Source organism: Diabrotica undecimpunctata, chromosome 6 (genome assembly GCF_040954645.1).
Source record: "Diabrotica undecimpunctata isolate CICGRU chromosome 6, icDiaUnde3, whole genome shotgun sequence".
NCBI classification, from domain to species: domain Eukaryota; kingdom Metazoa; phylum Arthropoda; class Insecta; order Coleoptera; family Chrysomelidae; genus Diabrotica; species Diabrotica undecimpunctata.
In genome coordinates, this window is record NC_092808.1 from 32,128,349 (window position 1) to 32,154,167 (window position 25,819).

At 31.9% G+C, this 25,819-nt stretch overlaps 1 protein-coding gene and 1 long non-coding RNA gene across 2 annotated transcripts in view; one reads left to right on the plus strand and one right to left on the minus strand.

The window, feature by feature from the left end:
- Positions 1-741: 741 nt before the first annotated feature.
- On the minus strand, positions 742-9,653 carry LOC140443352 (uncharacterized). Its single transcript, XR_011951197.1, has 3 exons — positions 9,209-9,653; positions 8,906-9,029; positions 742-2,370 (listed from the first exon to the last, which is right to left on the minus strand). It is a non-coding gene; the product is annotated as an uncharacterized lncRNA (long non-coding RNA).
- A 491-nt stretch (positions 9,654-10,144) lies between these two features.
- The window catches only part of Trap1 (TNF receptor associated protein 1), a 60,795-nt gene continuing 45,120 nt past the window's right edge, over positions 10,145-25,819 (plus strand). Inside the window, exons 1-8 of the mRNA XM_072534567.1 lie at positions 10,145-10,341; positions 10,400-10,492; positions 10,555-10,799; positions 10,855-10,926; positions 11,138-11,298; positions 14,619-14,965; positions 18,848-19,031; positions 23,515-23,662. Of these exons, the coding sequence (XP_072390668.1) occupies positions 10,236-10,341; positions 10,400-10,492; positions 10,555-10,799; positions 10,855-10,926; positions 11,138-11,298; positions 14,619-14,965; positions 18,848-19,031; positions 23,515-23,662 (1,356 nt within the window). The 5' untranslated portion in view covers positions 10,145-10,235. The remainder of the gene's footprint in view (positions 10,342-10,399; positions 10,493-10,554; positions 10,800-10,854; positions 10,927-11,137; positions 11,299-14,618; positions 14,966-18,847; positions 19,032-23,514; positions 23,663-25,819) is intronic.

The window sequence follows — 25,819 nt, forward strand, 5'->3', positions numbered from 1 at the left end:
GCAATTATTAATACACTGTAGTAATAGTGATTAGCAGTTTCGTGGCAACATCTACCTATTTCGAATTATTATTTAGCTCGAAAAATGTTTCGCAGATATCTGAAGCTTTTAAGACATAGGTGGGGGTTACTACTACTTATAGATGGCGAATAGATGAAAAGATACTCCTATTTTTACCTTGCGTTTTTTTTAAACAATAATTTATGGTCACAATTTGATTTTTTGTCTATAAGTTTTTTCCCTTATATTTTAAATAAACAATATTTATATCATTTTTTTATATCAAGAATATCTTTATTTTCCCGTTTTTTTCAATTAAAATTCATAAATAATTTACGAGATATTTGCAAAAAAGCAGGTTTTTGGACTAATTTATAAATTGTATTAATTTTTTTATTAACAAAATAAAATGTTATTAATACATTTAAACATCAAGGAATTACTGTCCTATAAATTTGTGCGAAATTTCCCCCCGATCGGTTAAATAGTTTAAAAGTTATTTAATTTGTTTATCCCTGAGGCTAATTATTTAAACTATTGAGCTTGCCCTATTCATGATGCTAGACACATTTAGCAAATTTCATAGGATTCTTTAAGACTTAGACTATCTCAGAAGTTAAATGTTTATTGCGTTTCCATCGAAATTATTTACAAAATAAACGTTTGAAAAAGAAGTATGTTTTTACTTATAAACAATTGTAATAACTTCTATATTTTTCAGGCTACAGACTTGTACCATTGTTTAAATAGGACTAGTTAGACAATCCTTATGGAACAAACGTTTGATTTTTATTCTGCCGTTATATGGCGGCCTCTAGTCATAAATTTAAAAAACTATTAACAGAAACTTAATTCTCAGCAGGATTCTATTCGAGTATATTTTTACCTGTGTGGTAACTTATGCAAACCTGTACACGGGTGCCAGATTGTGAAGAAAATATAAGATTTTAATAAAATGCTTATTGTTATTATCGTTGTATGCGTTTTGTGAAACATAACTTGACTATTTCGAGCGAATATTTCAAATTGTTTTTCTACTTTGAGACTTGATAAATCTAAACCGGTTAGTAATCTATTTAAATGAAGCAGTTAAATGCTGCCTTTTTTTAATTTTCATTAGTTTACCAGATATTTAATTTGGTTATATGATTTGTTAGAAAAGGATTAAATATTTAATTGAAATAGACTCGACTGCTATCGTCTTAGAACACTCATGCGGAGGTTTATTTTTTAGTCAAGACTTGAGTTTTATCATTGTTTAAAAAAAAATCTTTTTAAACAATGGTTTTATGTATGTTTTGAGAAAATTAAATTTTCAATCTTTTAATCTTTAAAATGACGTTTGAAAATATAGTAAATTTATGGGTATGGTTTTTTGATAATGGTTTTGAAACAAATAAACAGATCGATATGCCACAACAAGAGGCAACACATATTTAGGGACAAATTAATCTATGTGTTGGGATAAAAGGAATAATAATTAAAAACTTTAATAAATAGTACCCTTTATTTTATTTATTTATGTATTTTATAATATACACACCATTTTTGTATTTCTGTTTACATAAATGAGAATGTTTTTTTCAATCAACTCGCCCGATATGACTGTTTATGCAAAAATTAAATTCGCGTTATTTTAATAGTTAGATAACACTTATGAAAATTCTAATAACTACACCATAGACAATATTAACAAAATAATAATTCAAGGTAAAAAAACAAAACAAAATTGTTTACATTAATAGTTATAGAAATCGATTGTAACATTGTTTGCATGAACTAAAATAAGCAATGTATGAGTTGGATCTATGTATGAACCAGCAATACTAGTTTAAAAATATTAGATCGATGTTTAACTACAATGGTATCAAGTCCAACAAACGTTATGATAGTAAAGTGTTCAAGAAAAACTGCAGCAGAAAACTGAGTTTGTGGCTTTCGTGCAGTTTGTACAGATTTTGTCCTAATCTTAACCAGTCTCTTTTTTTAGTGCTGTTATGCGAGTTTTAAGAAGATTAATCCGTATTTGAGATGCATGTAATCTCCTTTAAAGTGTGTGATAATTATGAAATCTTTTTTTCTTGACCAATGGTGATAACGGCATATCTAAAAAGCTCATCAACAAAATCGTCAAGTTCAGAATTATCACTGTGCGAAACAGTATTGGCACTGGTTGATGGTTGTTTTTCTATTGAATACGTATGAAAAACGCGTGGTGTCGTTAACGAACCTTCCTCTTCTACCTCACTATATTTTTTTGGTATAGCAGTACTGGGTAAATATTTTGCATTTAGATATTTTTGGTCAAAATGCTTACTGCATAGATTTTTTTTAAATCGGGTAGCTCCAGACTTTCCAATGCAGCATTACCTACAACAATATTATTATTAACACAACTGAAAAAAAGCAACTTTCTGCACAATAAATTAAAAAAATAAGTTCTGTATTTAAGATATAGATAACTTGGAAGTTATGCCAATATATGTTTATATCTATATATATATATATATATATATATATATATATATATATATATATATATATATATAATATATATTATATATTATATTATATAAGAGTAAGAAAAAAAATTTTTAGATAGGAAAAAAAAGAAATTAATTACTATTTAAATGGGAATAAGCCACAATTAAAGGTTAAAATACGTTTATTGACGTTTTAATTTCCACTTCGGAAATCGTTCTCAAACATGTTTGTTTTTTAGAACGATTTCCGAAGTGGAAATTGAAACGTATTTTAACCTTTAATTGTGGCTTATTCCCATTTAAATAGTAATTAATTTAAAATGCCACAAGAAAATAGCTTCAGAACAATATTAGGAAAAAAAAGATCCCATATCACTACCAAAAACAAATTTTTGATAGTCCTATGGGATCTAGTCATGGATGATGTTATCAGTGATTGTATCAACAATTACACTTTTTTCATTCCTTTTATTAAAAGATATGTAGATGATTTAGTTTTGGCACTTCCTAAGCACAAAATTAATGAAATAGTCAACATTTTCAACAATCATAATCAACATATACAATTTACAGTTGAGGAAGAGGTAGATGATTCTCTAGTTCCTTAGAGAAGGTTTCAAGTCCAGTGCTTTATACAGGTTGGTGAATTGTTTGCAGTCGGTAAGTTTGGTATGATTGATTCGTAGTCTTCTAATAGTCGATGCTTCTCTTCTAGTTATGAAGTCTAGGGAGAGATGACCAATAAAAGATTGAAGTTTATGAAAAGTTGTTTTGCTCTTTTGCTATAAGTTTTGTCAAATATCCTCTACTGACTTTTTAAAAACGAATTTCGAGATTCGTTAGCTAGTTGAATTGGGGTGACTTCAGTCACCCCATGGTTAGTAGCTTCTTTGGCAAAATTATCTGCTGTTTTATTACCAGTAGTTCCGGTGTGAGAAGGCAGCCATATGAGAGAGACTTACAACGTAAGCAGAGAAATTTTGGTATATGTCATGAATGTTTTGAACTAATAGGTGGTCAGTGAAAATTGTATTGACTAAATGGATATATGAAAGTTAATCTGAACAAATGGCAATATGTCTGTTTTGATGGGAGATACATTTAAAAGCCAACAGAATACTATATAGTTCACCTGTGCAAACGTTGCATATTAAGGGTAACCGAGATGATCTTACAAGTTCATGTTTAGTGGTTACTGCGCAACCAATACCAGTGGTAGTTTTAGAAGCATCTGTATAGAAAATTAAATTCTAAAAATGCTTTCTTTTTAAGAAGGTTAGAAGATTCAAGTTTGTTAAAAATGGTGAGAGGTATATATTGAAGGGAGATCTTTAGCCCAGAGGGGAAGTAAAGTTAGAGGAAATGAACTAGTCTGAAAAAGGTCAATATTTTTAAGTAGTGGACAAATTAATTGAGGTATAGGTTTTAATATAAGGTGTTGGTTATTGTTAGTGGAAGAAGACGCCATTGTGGCAATTAGGGAATGAACGGGATTAAATGGATTTGCGGATGTTGATGCAGCATACGAAAGTAGAAGTGATTATCGTCTTAGGGTAGGAGAAAGTTCATTAGATTCACGGTATACACTCTCAATAGGACTAAAGCGAAAAGCGCTCAGACCTAGAAGAAGTTTTATCGGCACCCCATTGAAGATGACTGAGGGTTTTAAAACAAACAAACAAACTTTTAAAACAATTGGTTTTAAGTTCATAGATTTGACTCTTTCAATTTAATCTGGAGTCAAACATAAAACCGAGAATTTTACATTAATTAACAGCAGAAAGTAGAGAATTGTTAAATAAAATTTTGGTTAAGGGAGTGAAAATTCTTCTGGAAAATTTTACTAATTTGGTTTTGTTCTCAGTGAGTGATAATCCTAGTTCGTTAGATCTATCTTGAAGTAGATTTACTACACTTTGTATAAGTTTATATGAGGTTGGGACCTCACCAGGGTTGAGTTACCAGTGGATATGATAACATTTGCCATGTTATTATATCCACTGGTAGCTTTAACATCCTAATATATAAGACTAAATAATGTAAACTAAATTGTAACATATAACTTTTAACGGGTTTTTACCCAGATATTTAGCGGCTCAAAACATGTTCACCTAGACACCGATGATGGAATATAGATTCCAAAAACCTTTTGTCTTCATGACAGCCCATTTGGGTTTTTTAATTTATATACCTTTTATAATGGATTTTAACAAAAATTTTTTTTTGTAATGATTTTTCTTTTATATTAGTATAGATTAGGGCAAGATCTTTCATTGACGATTGTCAGCGGTATGTCAGTGGTAAATTTACTGGCTTCATTTAGAGGGTCGTTGGTGCCTAAGAAATTTTCGAGAAATTTTTCAAGATAATTCTAGAAAACCCTAATTTTTGTAAATTTATAGGATTTGAGTGCAGCTTTTAGTTCGAAATAGTTTATAAAAGAGTTCGGATAATTGGTATCTTGTGAAACTAAGGATGAATAAGGAAAGGGTGAAGGAAGAAAAGAGTATATATGGTTACGTCCAGATTTGTTCCAAAACTTTTATTTTATCAAGTATAACCTTTTGATTAAAAAAGGGATTGGATATTTTAAGGTTATTTTTTATTAACAATTTATTTTTTAAACTAGACTTGGGCTAGTATTTGAAGTACATAAAGTTTTCTTACTTAATTAAATATCGTGTCTAAATTTGGCAAAAGATGAAGTAAGAATATACAAAGAGCAGAAAACTCATGATATATGCCTATTGATTATCTGATGTTCCGTATTTCTTAGGGACTGTTCGATTAGTGAATGCGGGATGGAAGGAGATACATTTGAAATAAGGATTCTTTTGGTCGCAGAAAGAAGCCTGCAGATAAAGATGACGGTAAAATTAATTATGACGTTCGGTGTATTAGTTGATCAACGATGTCAGTAGAAGTGAGGAAAATGTAGATTCGATTATTCGAAATGCGAGATTTAAAAGTAATATTTTTTGGATAAACTATTTTACCAATTTCTTTAATATATTCAAATAAAACAGTATTCAAAATGGAGTGCATGACAATAACTTGTCCCCTTTTAGAAAACGAACGGGAAGGAGGTCTAGAGACTGCGGCAACGACATATGATTTTGGGTTGAAACTGAAGTTGTTTTGTGTAAATGTAAATATTTAATTACTGTTCATGATGTGTAGTTTTGGTTACAAAGACCGTAACACAATACCTAAACGTGAGTACCTAAAGGACCCTCTCCCAAACTGGAAAGAAAGAAAAAAAGGATCTCACCTATTTCTTGGGATTTTCTCTGATTTTCTTTAATTAAACCAATATAGCCACAATTAAATTCGACTATTGAAATATAAAACCAAATTTGATACTCGTCTTCTTATCACATTGTGATTAAAGAACTTCGCTTCGTATTGTTAACTCGTCGATGAATTAATTTATCTGTTTAACACTGTTTAAATCTTTAAAATCCATTAGGAACTTTAACAAGGGTGTTTAACCTTTGACAGTTATTTGATGTTTTTTGAATCGATCGTTATTATTAAAAAAACGGTTTGCAAAAGTGCTTTTTAGCTTCTAAACATTTATACTACTTTTGATATTTTTCATGTCATACGGCTGTACGTAGGCTCAATGAAAAGCTGGCGTAAAAGCACAATTTAAAAAAAAAACAGAACTTTCTATAACCACTAACAAGAAACAAGCTGAGATATTGCAGCGGACAGATCTCCCTTGCATTTTTCTGTGGCGATATTTTACGAGTACCATTATTTTTTTGTTTCAAAACTAATTTACTTCTTCACTGTGTATGCTATTGATAAATCGAATTATAAAAATTAGATATTCTTTTACAATGTTCAATTTTCAGCTCTTAATGTTAATAAACAATGAAAATATTTGCAATTTCTTAAACAAGAAAAAAAAATGCTATTTGATTTTCTCTGGGCCATAGAAGGTTTTGGTTTTTTTTAATGTTTTTTTTATTAGCTTTATATTGAGCCTACATACAAGTGTATGACATAAAAAAGTCAAAGTTATTAGAAATTTTTATATGCTAAAAATTTGTTACTCTTCAAACTGATTTTTAAAAACAAATTTAGTATATTCTTGATGTTTTTTTTTTTAAATAATTTAAAACGAAGCCATAAAAAATCGATTGCTATTTACAAAATATCCCTAGAGTGACTGTTTGGACAAGTACAGTTGTTTAAATAATCGGTCTCCTGGATAAACAAATTTAATAACTCATAAACTGTATGGTCGTTCTGTATGACATTTAGCACACTTTAAAAACTCATTAACTGCCATAATTTTAAATAGTTGTATTACATATCGTTATGCAAAAAGAAAGTTATTGACATTTATAAATTATACTTTAAAAATAAGGGTTTTTAAATTATCTCGGTGAATTCTTTATGTATTTTAATTATAAAAATATCAATATTAGAGAACATTTTATGATCTATAACTTTTATTTTAACGTTTTATGTGCATAAATTTTTTCACTTTTTACGATTGTTTAAAAAAAAAGCAAAGCAAAATTAGCTAAAGTCTTCACATAATTGTCATCAGCTACCCCTCATATACCTTTTAGAGACTTTAAATATCTGTTTAAGATTTTTTCAGCTTTTTTAGAGTTGTAGATCATAAAAAGTAATGTAACTTTTGAGAGTATCTAAATTAAAATACAAGAAACTATTAATCGAAATAGTTGCAAAAAACCTTATTTTTGCAGCTATTTATGCAAATTTATAATGAAGAGTTATTTATAAATTAAAATAACTCTTTTTTGTGCAAAAACATATAACATAGCTCCTTGAAATTATGGAAATTAATAAGTTATTACAGTGCGCTAAATGTCAATCAGAGCAAATAGTTTATAGGTTATTTAATCTGTTTATAAACATTTATATCTTTGATATCGTTTATGCCACAAACTTATATAGAGGCTAATGAAAAACTGATGAAAAACACACTTCCTAAAAAAAAAAGAATCTTCTATGACCATTACGAGCCAAGAGAGCATTTTATATTTAAAACCAAAGCATTTTATTCTTAAAATCATACTTCCATTGTCTATTAACAGTAAAAGATGAAAACTGAAGGGACTCTAAATAAAGATCTGAATTGTGCGATCCAGCTTACAGATGGCATATGCAGTAAAGAAGTAAAAAATTTATAACCCGTTAAAATGATGGTACTCGTAAAATACCTCTTCGGAAGTAGAATGGAGAACCATCTGAGCTCCGTTTTTTTTTTAGATTTGAACTTTTTTAAAATAAATCGCGCTTGTAAAATTTGCAATATCTTGGCTTCTGTGGCACGTAAAACATAATTTTTTTTTTAACTGGGGTAGCTCAACAAAAAGTTGTTTAAATAATCGCTTTCCATGATAAACAAATCGTCACTATTTTTATTAGTTACATTACATACCATTATGCAAAAACAAAGTTATTAAAATTTATAAATTTCTGCAAAATCAAGGGTTTTTTGCAACTATTTTGGTGAATTCTTTATATAAAAAATTTATTAAAATCCTTTGTAAAAGTTATATATTTTTAAAAACCCAAACAGGCTGTGTTAGACAAAACGTTTTCGGAATCCATTATTCCATCATCGGTGTCTAGGAGTACATGAATGTAGCCACTAAATACATGGGTAAAAACCCGTTAACAAATAATTAGTTACATTTGTTTTACATTATATTTTATAAATTATTAGGATGTTAAAGTTACCGTTTGATTAGGTAACATGGCGACATATGACTCCACGTTGAAGTTGCAAGTCCTGAGACGGTGTGTCTACGAGGACTTTATGGAAGCAACTCCCTAGTTGCTTGGAATAATGGATTCCGAAAATGTTTTGTCTAACACAGCCCGTTTGGGTTTTTAAAAATATATACCTTTTACAAAGGATTTTAATAAATTTTTTAATATATGGTATACAGCCAAATACAGGAACGTAGATTCCTTGTGAATTCTTCATATATTTTAATTTAGAAACTCACAAAAGGAAGAACTTTTTAAGATCTACAATTTTTATTTTAACTATTTTTCTCTAAACTGGATAAAAAACGTTTTAAAGCAAAAGAATGACCTCTCACTTATTAAAATTGTTTAAACAAAAACAAACCAAAATACCTGTATGTCTTCACAGATTTATTATTAACTAACACTCATATATCTTTTAGAACCTTCAAATATCTTTATAAGATTTTTACGTGTAATCAATGATTTTTTTACAGATGGACTGGTGTATAAATTAGTTCTCTAATTTGTTTTTCCGAAGTTTATTATATCATAATTATAATACCAACGAAAACGTAAAATTCAAATGATGAATGAAAAAAAAAAATAAACATTTTTTTAAGTTAATTACGTAACGGAAACGGTGTAAAATAAAAGAATATAAAAAGTTTCTATTTACTTACCAGAGTGTAATATCCATGTTTGACAAGCCGAAAGATTTTTTGTCGGAAATCTGAACATTCTTAAACCATGAATTTTGTATGATGATAAACCACATTTGTAATAACAACAAATATTTCCAGCCATCTGTAAAAAACGATTTATTTATTATGGAAGTAACATTATTTTAATTTAAAATCACTTTGTTCAAATATTATCGAATGTATGTATTATCCGCTAAAATTTATTTCTAAATACCTAATTTGTTCATTTCTCATACAAATGTTTTTTGTTTTAAACACACAGAATTAAAATGTTTTACTTACCTCGGACCAAATTTTTGTAATACACTTCCAAATAAAATAAAATATTTAAATTCTTTAAACTTATTTAGATATAGGAAGAATTAGAAGCCACAGTACGTTTATGTACAATTTTAGTTGACACGATATTTACTAGTTGATAGTAATAACTCTATTTTAAATGAATATCTTAAGTGATTCAAGGTCTGTTTTTTGTTACATGTTTAAAATGTTGTAAATAAACCTGTTGCTACTATGTCAGTGAAATATTGCAACGCTGGTGAATTTAATTCAATGGATCAAAAATGGACGTTAAGTTTAGTCTTTAACTTTTTCACATAGCACCATCTAGTATAACGTATATCAAACAAAGAATGGTATATTAAAATCTATTGAGACAGAAAGAGTGGTGACATCTAGTGACTGTCTCAATTAGAATCAAACAAATTTATACATTGCGTTGACTAACTAGTTCTATTTAAACAATGCTTGTACGTACAACCATTGGATAGCTGGTAAAAAAAAACTCACATTTAAAAAAAAATAAATCTTCTATGACCAATAGGGACGAAGTTAGCGACTATTTTTTTTTTTTTTAATCATATCTACATTGTTTATAAACATTAAGAAGTAAAATTTGCACAAATTTTGAATGAAAATCTAAATTTTCTATTTCTCTTTCCTTGTCTAAGAAAATTCCTATTGAATTCTTCTGTATCTTCTGTTTTTCTCTGTGTAGTGTGTATGTAGTTAACCCGCCGGTCCTATGGCGACTGTTTTTCAGCCAAGATATTAGCTGACTACCAGGACCCCGTTTTACTTCGATTTTACCCTTATATTCCCGTATATTATTTGATAATGCAGTTAATTCTCTGTTTTTATTTTTTTTTAGATAAATTGTAGGTATTATTATATATGCCATGCCATGTTTATCCCTTATCTCCTTTATTAAACACCCAAACACGTGAAGGCCGTGAAGCTAGTTATTAACGGCGCAAGTGTCAAGATCAATCCAAAAAATAAAATAATTTAAAAATATTTTTTTGAAAAAATGTCTCTAAGCAGATTCAGCCGATTACTTGCTTTTAGAGATTTAAGGCTAATAACAAGAAATCTCAACTTTACAAACATTAACTCTAGAAAGAGTTCATCTTTGGGTAAGATAAGTATAAGGTTATGTTAAATCTGCAAATTAAAAAAGAAATAATTTTGCAGGTAACCGGAACCTTATAAGACTTTTAAGTACACAAACATCGCCTAGTGAAGACGAACATCATTCAATTATTAAAGACACGGAGAAACCAACAGGTACATTCTATTAGTATATATCAGTACATAACTTAGAAGAGTTTGTAAAACATATTTTCTAGGTGAAAGTACAAAATATGAATTTAAGGCTGAAACCAAAATGCTCTTGGATATAGTGGCCAGATCGTTATATTCAGAAAAAGAAGTATTTATACGAGAACTAATATCCAATGCTAGTGATGCCTTGGAAAAGTTCAGATACTTAGCGGTTTCAGGAGATGAGGCTGCCAAAAAAATTCAAGATGTTGATCGACCATTAGAAATACATATATCAACAGATAAACAAAATCGAACAATTACCATACAGGTAAAAAATAAAGTAAAAGTGTTCCATAGACATTTAATGATCTATATTTTTTTAGGATACAGGTATTGGAATGACAAAGGAGGACCTTATATCAAATTTGGGTATAATAGCTAAGTCAGGATCTAAGGTAATTCAATTCTTGTGCCATTATTATAACCATTCTGATGGTTATCAGTCATGTATCAGAATATGCTGGAACTTGCATAATATGTTTAATAAATACATTGATTAATTGAATTTAAGTCAAATCCCTACAGTGACATTTTTTTGAAATTTATTACAAATAATTTAATTTTAAGTTTAGTTTGAGTTGTATGTAAAATGCTAGTTAATTTTAGGCATTTATTGAACAAATCAAAGAAAAAGCTGCTGCAGGTGATAATAATATTATAGGACAATTTGGCGTTGGTTTCTACAGCTCTTTTATGGTAGCTGATAAAGTAGATGTTTATTCAAGAGCTGTTGGAGAAGACACTGGATATAAATGGTCCTCTGATGGGTATGTGACAAAATAACAAAATAGTGTTTGTGAAAATAGAACATTTGCATATATGTATGCCCTATTATTATGAGATTAGTTTTTTCATGAGACCACATTGATTATGGTTTTTCCAACTGATTTCTTTCCAATATCTTCAATATACATTCATCACTAGCACTACGAGCCCTAACAACTATATGTTGGAACAAACAGCTATTTTGCAAATAATTTTATTTGCAAAACGCTAATTTACCAAAATTCTTTTATTTAAATTTTTTTAAATTGTAAATATGAAATTAACATTTTTTATGATGTATGGAATTATTTTTAGGGCCTAATTATATATTTTATGTTCATCATCATCAACAACTATTCCATCCATTGTTGGATGTAAGCCTCCCTTAGGTGTGTCCATTCATTTCTGTTTGTTATTTTTTGCATCTATTCGTAACCAGTCATGTGCTTGATGTCATCAGTCTATCTGGTTTGAGGCCTGCCTCTACTTATAGAATTTTTCATATAAAAATGATTGCACGTCATTATCAAGATTTATGACATCAGAACCCCACAGCATTGCCAAAACATCAGAATAGTTAGTAAGTGAGGAATTTTTGAAATGTCAACTATTTGTCAAACTGTTAAATTAACAGTAAATACACTTAGTTTTAAGACTACTACAACACACTAAAATACATAAAACATTTTAATACAAAATTATGTATTCTAAATTTTAAACTTACTTTTTTATAGCATTAATAGTATAATAAATGTCCCTCCACTAATCTAATTAGACTTAAAAAGTTATTTCATAAAATTTATATTATTAATAATAACAAATGTTTTTGGTTATTTAATCAATATAATTCTAAAATTCCCAATGTAATGATGATTACATTTTTCTAATTATTATACCATGTTGACGCCTATGAAAGATCGAGCAGTTACATATGGGTTTTGTATTACTAGCTGTGTTAGGAAAATGTGAACTCTAAGGTTAACGTTCTGGAAATTTTAAATATAAGTGACTTCACTTTATATAAATTGTGACATGCAACATTTTTACTTTGAAAAATGGTACATCTTTTATGCTCTTGGTCGCCATTCAATAATTCACTTCATCCATCAGTTGTCTTCCAATCTTCCTATGTGTCTTGCTCAGTTCAACTTTAACATGGCAATCTTTTGGATTACATCTGTAATCTAGTTTTGCTAGAATTATTTTTAGTCCTATTTCTTTTGATTTCTTATTTAGGTCTAATAGCATTTCCTGCAATTCTTCTCTGTCTTTTGCTATTTACGCAACATCATTGGCAAATCTCAGGTGATTCAGATTTTCGTCATCTATTGTCACTCCTTTATTTCCCCATTCTATAGTTCGGAACACATCTTCTAGAGCTAAAGTAAATAGCTTGTGTGAGATAGAATCTCCTTGTCTAACCCCTGTCTGTAGTTTTATTTTTTCTTTTATTTGTGATGTTGCATTGTCCTATATATACTTTTGATGATTTTTGTATATCAGTCATCAATTCTATTGTTGCTTAAGGCGTTAAGGATGGTCCAAATTTCTATGGAGATTATCAATATTTTATATTGCTTACTATTTAATTAATTGTTTGATAATTGAAAACTGCTGACAACTAAATATTGGAACATTTTCTGCTTTTCCCCTATGGTACATCAGTACCATAAAGGGAAAACAATGCGTAAAATTTCCAGTCAATTGACTAAAGCAACAACTACTGTGTTTAATATAATTAAGAAATATGGTAAAATTGCCAGTATTGATGTTCGCGGCAAAAGCTCTGGCCGTCCAAAAGCTGTTTCTCAAAGGAGTGTAAGGCATTTAATTAGAGTATGTAAGTTGGGAAGAAAAAATACACTATGAGAAGTAATTGCTAGGTGGAATAGAGAAACTAGGATAAATGTTTCTAGAGAATGTTGTCGCAAATATATCAACAAAAGCGGTCTTAGTTTTTATAAGGTGTGTTTGATAGGTTCTTCTTTACGATATAAATTTCCTATTTTTAGATTTATTCGAGTAGACCAAAGAAAAACGATTGTTAGATAGATAGATAGAAATGTGCTTTATTGTCACTGAAAATTGTACAATTTTATGGACAAAGCTTACAAAAGTAAAAAAAAATGATAATAACAATAACAATTAAAATTTACTAAAATTAGGTAAATCGACAATATCACAGAATAAAACATAATAAAATATACAATCTATTGCAAAATTTCACTAAATTGCATAATAAAACCTTACGAACTAGTTTACGAATAAGTTTAAGCTGCTGCATGTGATACCCAAATATACATATATATATATATATATATATATATATATATATATATATATGTTCTATAGCATCTCCAAAATTTCTCTAATGTACCTATCAGCAGTTAAGGATCCTCCATCTAGCTTGGCCCTTAAGAGATATTCCGCCCCACAGCATAATAGATCCTCCTCCAAATTTTTTTGCCGGTCTTAGGTTGCATTGAAAATAACGCTCGCCATCTCGTCTATAAACTGGTTTTCTTCGATCCGAAGTGTATAAACAAAATCTTGACTCATCCGTAAAGAGTATGTTACCCCAGTCGACGATATCCCAGTTCACGTGCTCTCTTGCAAATGTTAGATGTGCTATATGGTGTTCCCTTGTAAGTCTCGGGGCAGTAGCAGCTACTCTGGCCCTAATTCCAGACTGTCTTAAGATGTGCATAACAGTTTCTGAAGACACACGTACATTTCGAGTCTCGGCTAGTCGTGTTGAAGTTGACTTGCAGTCACATGTCTTCGACACAAAGCCTGAAGGACTAAAAATCTATTGTCCAAATGCGTAGTTACTCTTGGCCGACCTGTTACAGCTCGTCTTTCATAAACACCAGTCTTTCGGTACCTTACTACCACTCGTGATACTGTCGACTGATTTACACCCACTAAATTTGCCACATATCTCTGACTCCTTCCGTCTTCAATGAGGTAAATTATTCTAACCACTTGATCTCTCGTTAAATTTAAATTTATATTGTCACAACCTTCCATACTCAATATTTAATACGAAATTTTAAATTAAACGCAAACTGTATACTTTTTACAAGAGTAAAATAAATACTGATCATATAAAAACCAGACACAATAGCAATTAACATTTTTTTTTCTTAAACAATAAGCTGTATGTACAAATTTCTTTTTAATAAGGAATAATTTAAATTAACCAAATGCTGTCAGAAATATTTGTAATTTTATAAGTGATGCGATACTTTTTTGGCGGAGAATATTATGTACTTGTTTTTATTAGTATCTTAAATTATGTTTGTTTTTCCTTTAATTTTAGAAGCGGTACTTATGAAATTCAGCCTGCAGAGGGTGTTCAATACGGAACCAAAATTGTTATTCATTTGAAAGCAGATTGTAGAGAATTCGCAGATGACGATACTATTAAAAATGTAGTCAATAAGTACAGCAACTTCGTTGGTAGTCCTTTGTACCTTAATGGCAAAAAAACAAACATTGTACAACCATTGTGGTTATCAGATGCTAAAAATGTTACAGCACAACAACATAGCGAGTTCTATAGATATATAAGTGGCAGTTATGACGTACCTAGATATACATTACATTACAAGACTGATGTACCTCTTTCTATTAGAGCTTTGTTATATTTTCCTGAAGGAAAGCCTGGTAAGTTTTAAAACATTTTGTTAAAATACCTTTACTATAACAGAATTTGATTCATTTGCATTTTCAGCAATCGCATACAAAATAATACCAAAATTCTAAGCACTAAATTCAGAGAAATAATAATTGAGTTTTATTGAGTTTTTAACCAGATACTTAATATAGAGGAAGAAGAAGAAAACCCGGAAGACGAAAACTGTGAGGTAACCGGAGCAGACGAGATGGAGGAGGATCCACCAACGATCCTAGAAGTTAAAGACGCTGTAAACAAACTAGCCAGAAACAAATCACCCGGAATAGATAATCTCCCAGCGGAATTATATAAAGAAGGTGGCCACAATATCATAATAACACTACAGCAGCTTATAAAAGAAATATGGATACAGAAGTCCCTTCCCAATGATTGGAATATTGGAATACTTTGCACCATACACAAAAAGGGAGATATCTTTGAATGTTATAACCATCGAGGAATTACGCTCCTAAATGCAGCGTATAAAATATTCTCCAATATACTATGCCATCGTATGGCACAATATGCAGAGCAAATAATAGGACAATACCAGGCTGGTTTCAGAGGTGGTAAATCAATAATTCATCAGATTTCAACCCTGAGACAAATTCTAGAGAAAACACTGGATTACGGTGTAGACATGCACCACATATTTATAGACTACAAGGCAGCCTACGACTCTGTAAATAGAAGAAAATTGTTTAGAGCAATGATAGACCTAGGAGTACAAAATCAGTTGGTAAGTCTAAACAAACTAACCCTTGAAAAAGTTGAATGCAGAGTCCGAATCCACAGGGAACTCTCTGAACCTTTTAAAACAAATAAAGGGCTACGTCAGGAAGACCCACTCTCCTGTATACTATTCAATCTAGCTCTGGAAAAAGTAATACGTACGTCACAAATCACAACTACCGGTTCAATATATAACAAATCTGTGCAAATCCTAGTATATGCTGATGATATCAATATTGTTGGGAGAACGGAAAACGCAACACGAGAGGCGTACGTAGCACTAAAAGAAGCGGCTACAAAAATAGGTTTAATAATAAACACCAATAAAACGAAATACATGAAAATAGGTACGCAACCACAAATACTACGGTCATTTGTTATAGAAAACGACGTCATCGAAGCAGTTAACGAATTTGTATACCTGGGAACGCTCGTCAATACTGAAAATGACACTACCACAGAGATAAACCGCAGAATTTGCACGGCTAATAGATGCTATTTTGGGCTTAATCTCCTTTTTAAATCTACAGTTATATCAAGAAATACAAAAGTAAAACTCTACAAAACAATAATACGCCCAGTCCTAACATATGGTTCAGAAACCTGGACTTTAACAAAAAGCAATGAAAACATGTTAGGATGTTTCGAAAGGAAAATACTAAGGAGAATCTATGGAGCGGTAAATGAGAATGGTGTCTGGAGAAGACGATACAACTTCGAACTCTATAGAATATACCAGGAACCAGATATCGTAAGCATTATTAGGAAGAATATACCAGGAACACATTAAGATAGGATGTCTGAGGCGGGTAGGCCATGTAATGCGGATGGAGCAAACCGACCCAGCTAGAAAAACGCTAATTGATAGACCTATTGGTCAAAGAAGAAGAGGAAGACCCAGAACAAGATTCCTAGATAGCATAGATCAAGATATGAGAAATATGAAAATACGTGCTTGGCGGAGGAAGGCGATGGATAGGGACGACTGGAAACAAATTCTTGGTGAGGCTAGGACTCACACAGGGTTGTAAAGCCAAAATGATGATAATGATGATACAGTAAAAATAGTCATAATTGTATTCGGGCATATGTCTCCTTGCAAGAGCAAGGAGACATATTTATACTTGCTTGTAATCCTACTTTCAACATAGTTTCATCTAATGATATATTTCTTTGAGAAAGCCAGTGATTGCTCCAATTGTGGACTATGGTAAGATGCATTTTCCATAACATTGACAGAATTTGGCTTAAGGTTTAACAAAATTATTGAAAACCAACCTTCAAATATTTGGTTCTTTATGTTAGTCATTGGTTTTCTTGGATTCGAAGAGTAACAAGCCTTTATCCAGAAGACTCGAATCACTGCCCATGTGTGTTAAAATCCTTTGTGTCTCCATTCTTTGTCTGCTGTTGTTTTTAAACCGGGTCACAACCCTGCAATAAAGGCTAGTCGATGGTTTCTAACTTCAAAATCTTACAACACCTTTGAGGCAGTATAGCCTTGGTTCAACCTATTTTGGTCTAAATAAAAAATTTTACTTCCTTCACGTAGATGGTCTTGATTTTGTTCAGGTAATGTCTCCGCCACAAAATAATATCTTCTCTTTCTATAAGACTACTATTCTTATGGCCGATTTCACATTTTTGTTAGAATTTCGTTAGCGTTAGGTATTAGGGAGAGAATAGTAGTACATTATAATTTTTGAAAAATGTTAATACAAGTGCCGTTTCCTCTAATCCTTAATTTTTTTGTACGGCACTGGAAGACCACGTAACGCTGAATTGTCATCACCATTTCTCGGAATTTATTGCCTACAATTTTGAAACCATACTATTATAGTATGCTTTTTCTTTCTTCTGTTATTTAAATTCTTGTAGTGGAAATTGTAGTTGTCCTTGTTATTTAATTTCCTATGTTACTGTGACTGAATTTATTTGCCTACTACTTAATATTCACTGTCGTAGAGTCTTTTTCGATATTTGATTTATATTTTGGGTTTACTCTTATTCCTTCGTGGAGTGGGTGAGGATTTAGTAACTCTTTTTTGATTTCAATATGTTGTCTTAACATTAAAAAATGGTCTGTTAGATACTAACTGTTTTTTTTTTCTTATAAATATCGTTATGATAGAGATTTTGGAGAACATCTATTTTCATACGCAGGATTTATTGGTGATGCCTTTATTGCATGGTAATGCACGATGCCACGAGTCACCACCACCTATCTGACTGAGATCGGTGTACCTACAATAAATTGGCCTGCATTGAGCCCGGACATAAATCCTATAGACTATAGAGCATGTTTGGGCTGAGCTTAAACAAAGGGTCCGGGACAGAAATCATGCACCAAGGAGCATAATGGAGTTGAGAGCTGCGCTTAATGATAAATGGGAAGCAATGTTTCAAGCATGTATTAGAAAAGTCATCCGATCCATTCGAAATCGTATGAAAAGTGTAATAAGGAGTGGGGGTGGTAATATTAAATACTGCAAAAATAAAGAAATTCATTTTGTAATTGATGATTTCTCTGTTAATAACATCTTTCTTGCGTTAGTTTCAATGATGAATATTTAGGAAATTCTGTTCGTATTGCATATTGTTTTTATAATGCGTCTTCCAAATAATGCAATAGTAATTTTTGTAAGTTCAATAATAAAGTTATTGTTTGCACATTACATCTTTTTATTTTTATATTTCTAACATTAAAACAAGGTGTAATCTCCAATATCGCTTTTAAGTCGATTGTTTTGCACTCTCAGGTATAGTTTCTGTGTTTTTTTAGTCATATAATATAAATATATTATTATTTAAAACACTTGTGAAATTGCCATAACTTAAAGTTTTCCCTTCGTTTTGCTATCACTTTATCTCTCTCCCTTTCCCCCTCCCTTTTACTCTCACTCTCACACTACTTGACGAAGCACAGTGAACCATGAAAATTAAAACCGATGTCCGTCCAATATTTTGTATAGTGATCTAAGAGGTTTTTTTCGATGACCTGGGGAACCATTCACTAAGAAAATTTTAAGATACGTCTAAATTATCTACAACTATGTTTATTTTACTATAAGTATACTATAATTTTTAAAGGAATATCTTGTATTATATTAAAGTAATAATTCAAACTATCATTCTTTAAGGTTTATTTGAAATGTCGAGGGAAACTGAATCAGGAATCGCACTATATACCAAGAAAATTCTTATTAAGAACAGGACTGATAATATTTTGCCCAAATGGTTAAGGTTCGTAAAAGGTGTTGTAGACTCGGAAGATATTCCATTAAATTTAAGCAGGGAACTTTTACAAAATAGTGCTCTAATTAGGTAAGTGCTAACGTTATAGTTTGACTACACATTAAGATAATACAAAATTGAGTTATTGGTCGGTTTCACAAATCTTCATTAATCACACATTTAACTACGAGGCTTGTTCAATTGAAACTCATCTTTGATCACGTTCGCCTTGGAAACAATTGTAATCACTTAACTGATGCTCTGCAATGTTAGTTACGTTTATAAACACACACTGATCAGTTCCTATCCCAACAAGTAAGATAGGAAATATCTCAACCAGTTATGTACTTTGTTGATGTCTGGAATAATGAACACAGAGTATAATGGATAGGTGCGTCAATAGTTATGAAAAAAACAGACATGAAAAAGAGAAAAATCAAATTATCAGCACTCTCACGAAGCGGTTCCTGCATCTCTTTTTAATGGACGGGGTTTATTGTCCACGTGACCTTCCACTACCAAACACAAATGAAGTAGTAACTTAAATATAACTTACATGTTTGATGTAAAAAGTGGAGTGGAACCTTCGCGGTATTGTTTCTGCTTTTGGACCTGGATAATCGGGGTTCAAATCTTCGACATGGCATCGGACCATTATCAATGGAGGTACACAAATTCACTCACAAAAAGAAGACGAGCAAACCTGTGGCGACAAGTTTACAGCTACTATGACATTATCGGTTCCGATACTAACTAAGCAAGATTCTAAACCGTACGCTTCGGCCGGTTTTGCAGATCCAATGCTTACCGACAAGCGGCGCATACTCTCCAGCAGAATAACTTAACAACTGGTGTCATAAGGAAAACATGGAAAAAATAGCAAAGACCTAAAGAGCCATGGAAAGACAAATGCTGAACATCAGGCTATCAGACAAGAAAAGAAATACTTGGATTCGCAACAAAACAAAAGTGACCGATGTATTAACGCAGATAGCAAAACTTAAGTGGAAGTTCGCTGGACATACCATAAGACAGAAAGACGACAGATGGAATAAGATGATCATACACTGGAGACCTTATAGTTACAAACGAAAAAGAGGAAGGCCACAAATGAGATGGTCAGATGACTTGAAGAAACACGCAGGCCCGAAGTGGATACAAACTGCCTACAATAGAGAGACGTGGAAGAAGGAAGAGGAGGTATATGTCCAAAATTGGACAGTAAGGGCTGTATAGATAGATAGATAGAGTCATAAGTGGGATTAAGTTAAAATAAGTTATTTTCGAGAATTTGTATGGTCAAAACAAGATGTAGAAAATTCGAGACATGATTGCAGCAATGGAACAATCTCAAAGAGAAGAAAAAGAGGCTGACAAAAACGAAAAAAAAAAATAAAGCTGAAGAGAGAAGTTGACCTAAGTTGTTCTCAAGAACATGTGTAAAGAACGTGCGTGCAAAACTTCACGATAGTCCAGGGGGCATTTTGGGATCAATAGGACTAGGCTAGAGTTCATTAGAGGTATTACTGGGTTAATTGTCGGCAAGATGTTGTACAATTGTGCAAACGATGTGACCCCGTATGCATCCAAGAAGGGGCTTAAAACGAGAAAACTCAAAGAATCCATCACCGCGAATCCATGGGAACGAGTTACTGTCGATATTCTGGCACCATTTCCGATAACAATATCAAGAAATAAAAGTTTGATTGATTTGATTGATAAATTGACTATTTTTCCAAATGACCAGAAGTAGTTGCATTACCCAACCAAGAAACACTCACAGTTGGTGAAGTCCAGCAGGATAATGTCGTTTCTCGACGTAGGGTTCTATTTCTACTCCATTAAACCTGTGGCGCACCCAGGGGGGGGTTTTGGGGGTTAAACCCCCCCCCCCCCCAGGGCATATAAAGTAAAATATATAAAGAATAGTAGAAAAATGTTACTTGTCTTTCACACACAATACAAAAAATCCAAAACGCTGATTGAATAATTAAATTACCACTTTAAATATGTAGAACACAATAATTATTGTATAAATACTCAATAATTAATAATATTTTTCATTATATTTAGATATAGATACCTAATATTAGGCTTATAAAAAATTAGACAGAACGAGTCTGTTGCGAGTAGCATGCGCCTACAGGACTGTAGAAAAGAAAAGAGACATCTCTATGGGAGAAGAAAGCATTTGACAACAGCTATAAAAAAAAAGAAAGGGAAAGATCAATGGAAAAATGGCAAGAAGAGTGGAACAACAAGGAAGATGTTGCTCAGTGGACAAAGATGCTGATCCCGAACCTAAGGGACTGGGTAGATTGTCTGTTTTAGGGCGTATCTTCTAGGTTCAGAAAGACAGATGCAGATAAATGCCTATACTGCGAATATTCCGACACTGTTACTCACACAATGCTGGAGTGTAATAGATGTACAGTGGAGAGAAACAGAATGTATAAAGAAATAGGTATGAACCCTGTGACTGTAAGAGATGATCGTAAAGATGACGGGAAATACGGAGGGATGGAATAGTGTTCACAATTACATCCAAGCAGTCATTAAAAAGAAAGAAGAAGAAGAGAAATACCAACCGGGCTAATGACAGAGATAAGATCTAATTACTATTTTAATGGGAATAAGTCGCAATTGAAGGTTAAAATAAGTTTATTGACGTTTGAATTTTTGATCTTTGATCTTGCACTGATAACTTGTTTATACTCCAACAATTAATATAAAAAAGAATAGCGGTTGGTACAGAAATACATCTAGCCTTCATCGACCTAGAAAAGGCGTATAATACAGTTCCAAGACTTAAATTGTGGCAAGCTTAACAACAACTCGACATTAGTCCATACCTTTTAGGAATAATCACAGAAGTATACAGGGATAACACTACTTACCTAAAAATCGGATATAGACTATCAGAGCCAATAAAAGAAACTAAAGGACTAACACAAGGATGCAGTATGTTACCCTTACTGTTTAATTTATATATTGAGGCAGCCCTCCAAAATTGGAAAAACCACTGCCAGGGAATGGGAATCCCCATAGGAAATGACGTACTGTTTTCCCTAAACTTTGCGGATGACCAAGTCATCCTAGCTCAAGATTCTTATGATCTAGAATTTATTTTATGATAAAGTATGTATAGAGAGAATATTTAAAATGGGGGTTACAAGTCAGCATGAAGAAAACAGAATATTTACTTAATTATCAGTTCAGAGGTTTGAAGTGTTGATAGACGAGGACATGGAAATCAAACAAGTGAAAAAATTTAAATATTTAGATCCACTCATTGTTAAGAACGGCTTGGGAGAAACCGAAATTAAACACGAAGTAATCAGGGACGTAAAATTGTAGGATGTCTGAACTCCTTATGGTGGGATCACCACATTTCCAAAAGGAACAAAAAAAGAATAGGGCAAACCATGGTTGAATCAGTTCTTTGTTCTATGGCTCTGAAGTATTTTCAATTAATGCAGACCTGAAGAGAAGATTGTTGACAGTTGAAATGGATTATTTGAGAAGAAGTGCTAGAATATCAAGGCAGGAAAGGAAGACTAACGAATCTATAAGAAATAACATGAATGCTACAGAAACGGTCATTGACAGAATAGAAAGAAGAGGTTCAAAATGGTTTGGACATCAATTGAGAATGTCTGACAAACGTTGGCCCCAAAAACTTCACAAATCGAAGCCCCCTGGAAGAAAAAAAAGAGGTAGATCTCGACGCTCTTGAAATGAAGGAATTAGAAGAGCGATGGAATCGACAGGTTTGGAGGAGGAGCATGCCTTGCACCGGGAGGATTCCCGGAGGAGAACGGGAATACGGCGATAGCCGTCTTCAAAATGTATTGTATTTACAAGTTCGATTAATGTCAAACGTCAATAACCTTATTTTAACATTCAATTTTGGCTTATTCCCATTAAAATAGTAATTACTTTAAAATGCCACAAGAACATAGCTTCAGAACAATAGATAAGATCTAGATAAGAGAAGGGAGTGTTCCAAAAATGTCGTCAGCCTTACAGTGGCCATCCCACTTTCGGAGTACGGTACGTGCGACAGTCAACTGCGCATAAGTAAGGGAGGGTGGTTTTAGTTGGTAGGTAGGATAATATATACCTAAATCTTTGGAACTGCTATCTTTAGTACTTTAAATTAAACCAAAACCCAAATTGTAGGGACTCAACATGGAGGTAGCATAAAAAATTTCAAAACCCCCCCCCCCTAAGGCAAATTCTGGGTGCGCCACTGCATTAAACTAAGAGATTAATGAATTGAATGAAGTCGATATTGTACGATTTGTAAAAAGTCAGAGGCTGTCTTGGCTGGGACATATCTAGAAACAAGAACATATAAAAGCAACAAAGAAAATGTTACATTGGAAGCCGACTTGATTTAAATCATTTTTTTTTAAAGAACTTGATTCTATATTTTCTCAAAAAATGCGAAGTTATTAAAAAACCGCATATTATGTAATACGTAAAATACCCCACTCGGTCGCGAAAACGTTAATTCTTTATTTTTCCATGCAACTCAATGTTCAGCTCATTTACCATTTGTAAATTTCAGCAAGTTACGTGACGTTCTGACAGCAAGAGTTTTGAAATTTCTACAAGAACAGCTGAAAAAGAATCCAGAAGAGTACGAAAAGTTCTATAAAGATTATGGTTTATTTATTAAAGAAGGTATTATAACAAATTACAACATGACAGAAAAGGTAAGTTTTTACGATTTAAGACCAACAACCGATAATCAACCGGTGTAGCGTGAAATTTTTACTCTGTGTGTTAAAATTTTACTCTCTGATTCGGGGTAAATACCACATTGGACAAGTTGATCTATCCTTTGTCAAAGAAAGGTATTTAGTTGGTTTTTTAGTTTCTCCGGTGATTTGTGGGAATGACCAACAGTGGAACAATTAGAGAAAACTTTGGGAGTGGGTTGTGTTTCATTTAAATACAAGTTGCTTTAAATTTAAGTAACTATTATTGTATATCGATACATATTTATTTTTCAATATTTAAATTTTCTTATGAATATTTTTCTTATTTTCATATACAGGGTGTTTGAAAAAAAGGTAACCCCGTCTCTAGGGTAGGTAAAAAACTGAAAAATAATTGGGATTTGCTTAGTAAAAAATTTTTGTAACGCCATCCGTTTTCAAGATACAGGACGTTGAAGAAAAAAAAATTTTACGCATTTTTTACGATTTTGCCGAAACTACTGGCAACATTGTAATGAAATTTTATACGAATATGTTTTGGAAGCTGATACATCCCATGAATTTGTTTTTATATCTGATTTTCATAGAGGGCGCTTGTTACACGGATCGTACTAAGTATTAGTCAATATAACTTTTTTAAGAGTATAATTATTAATTTAAAATTTCAAGTAAACTTAAACATCATTCAATTTTACACGAAAAAGGTACTCTTGGTAAAACTCGATACCGTGTACCGTTTTCGGAATATTTTGATTTGAAAATTATGAAGTAATAATTGATGCTGGTATAAAATAGTTAGTAATTAAACAAAACTCACAAGAAGAAAATTAAATTAATGATTAAGAACATAAAATAAAATTCAATTACAGTAAGTGTTCAAAATGCCCCCCGTTTTCGCGAATACACGAATAAAGAAAGAATAAAGTCTATTCTTTTTTCTAAAGATTCCATTAACCTTCTAAACGGTAGGGGATCAGCTATGATGTCATTAAATTGACGTTGAATTCTTTCTTCCAATTCTTGGCGTGAATTTACCTCTGTAGCATAGACTTTTTCCTTAATATACGACCAAACTGCGTAGTCCAAAGGGTTAAAATCGCATGATCGAGGAGGCCAATGAATCGGAGCTTCTGCACCTCTACCAATCCATCGATTCGGAAAATGATTACTCAACCAATTACGATAGATTCTATCAAAGTGTGATGGAGCTCCATCGTGCATAAAAAATAAAGATCTTCGCTAGTTTAGCGTTAAATCTTCTAATATCTCGAATAGGGAATTGTTTAAAAAATCAAGATACATATCACCATTAAATTTCCAGTCAGAATATGATAACCTATTAATTTGTTACCTAAAGTTGCTGCCCTAACATTAACTTTAAATGAGTGTTGGTAATGTGATACCCTTTTGACTTGTGGATTCTCATCACACCAGTCGTGTGCATTATGGGAGTTAAACATACCTTGTCGCGTAAAGGTGGCCTCGTCCGTAAAAAGAATGCATTTTAAAAAATTTGGATTGTGGGCTGTCCTTTGTTGCAATGTTTAACAAAAATCCACTCTAACCGGTAGATCATCTGGCAAGAGCTCTTGGACTTGTCTGTAATGATAAGGATGTAATTGCTGTTCTTTCAGTATCCGCCAAGTACTTGAAGAAGAAGGATTTGTTTGTCTTGTTATATTCCTTACGCTAATTGTTCTTGTTGTTCTTGGTCTACCAGAATTTATTTTATTTGGTCTCACATTCCCAGTTTCTCGACAACGTCGTTCAACGGCTCTAAATGTTTTTTTACTTGGTAAGTTTCTTCTAGGAAACTTTTCTGCATAACGTGTCACAGCTGCACTATAACATCCTAAACATTCGCCTAAGGTTAATAACATGTCAGTGTATTCAACATTTGAGTACATTTTGATTTGATTTTACAAATAACAAGGTTTCAAAACTCTACTTATTGTTGATTTATCGTCATAACAATCAGTAAATGTCAGATTTCCATGGCACAATTGGAGAAAATAGAGGTATACCTATTAGAACTTTATCATTACTACCAGCATCAATTATTACTTCATAATTTTCAAATCAAAATATTCCGAAAACGGTACACAGTATCGAGTTTTACCAAGAGTGCCTTTTTCGTGTAAAATTGAATGA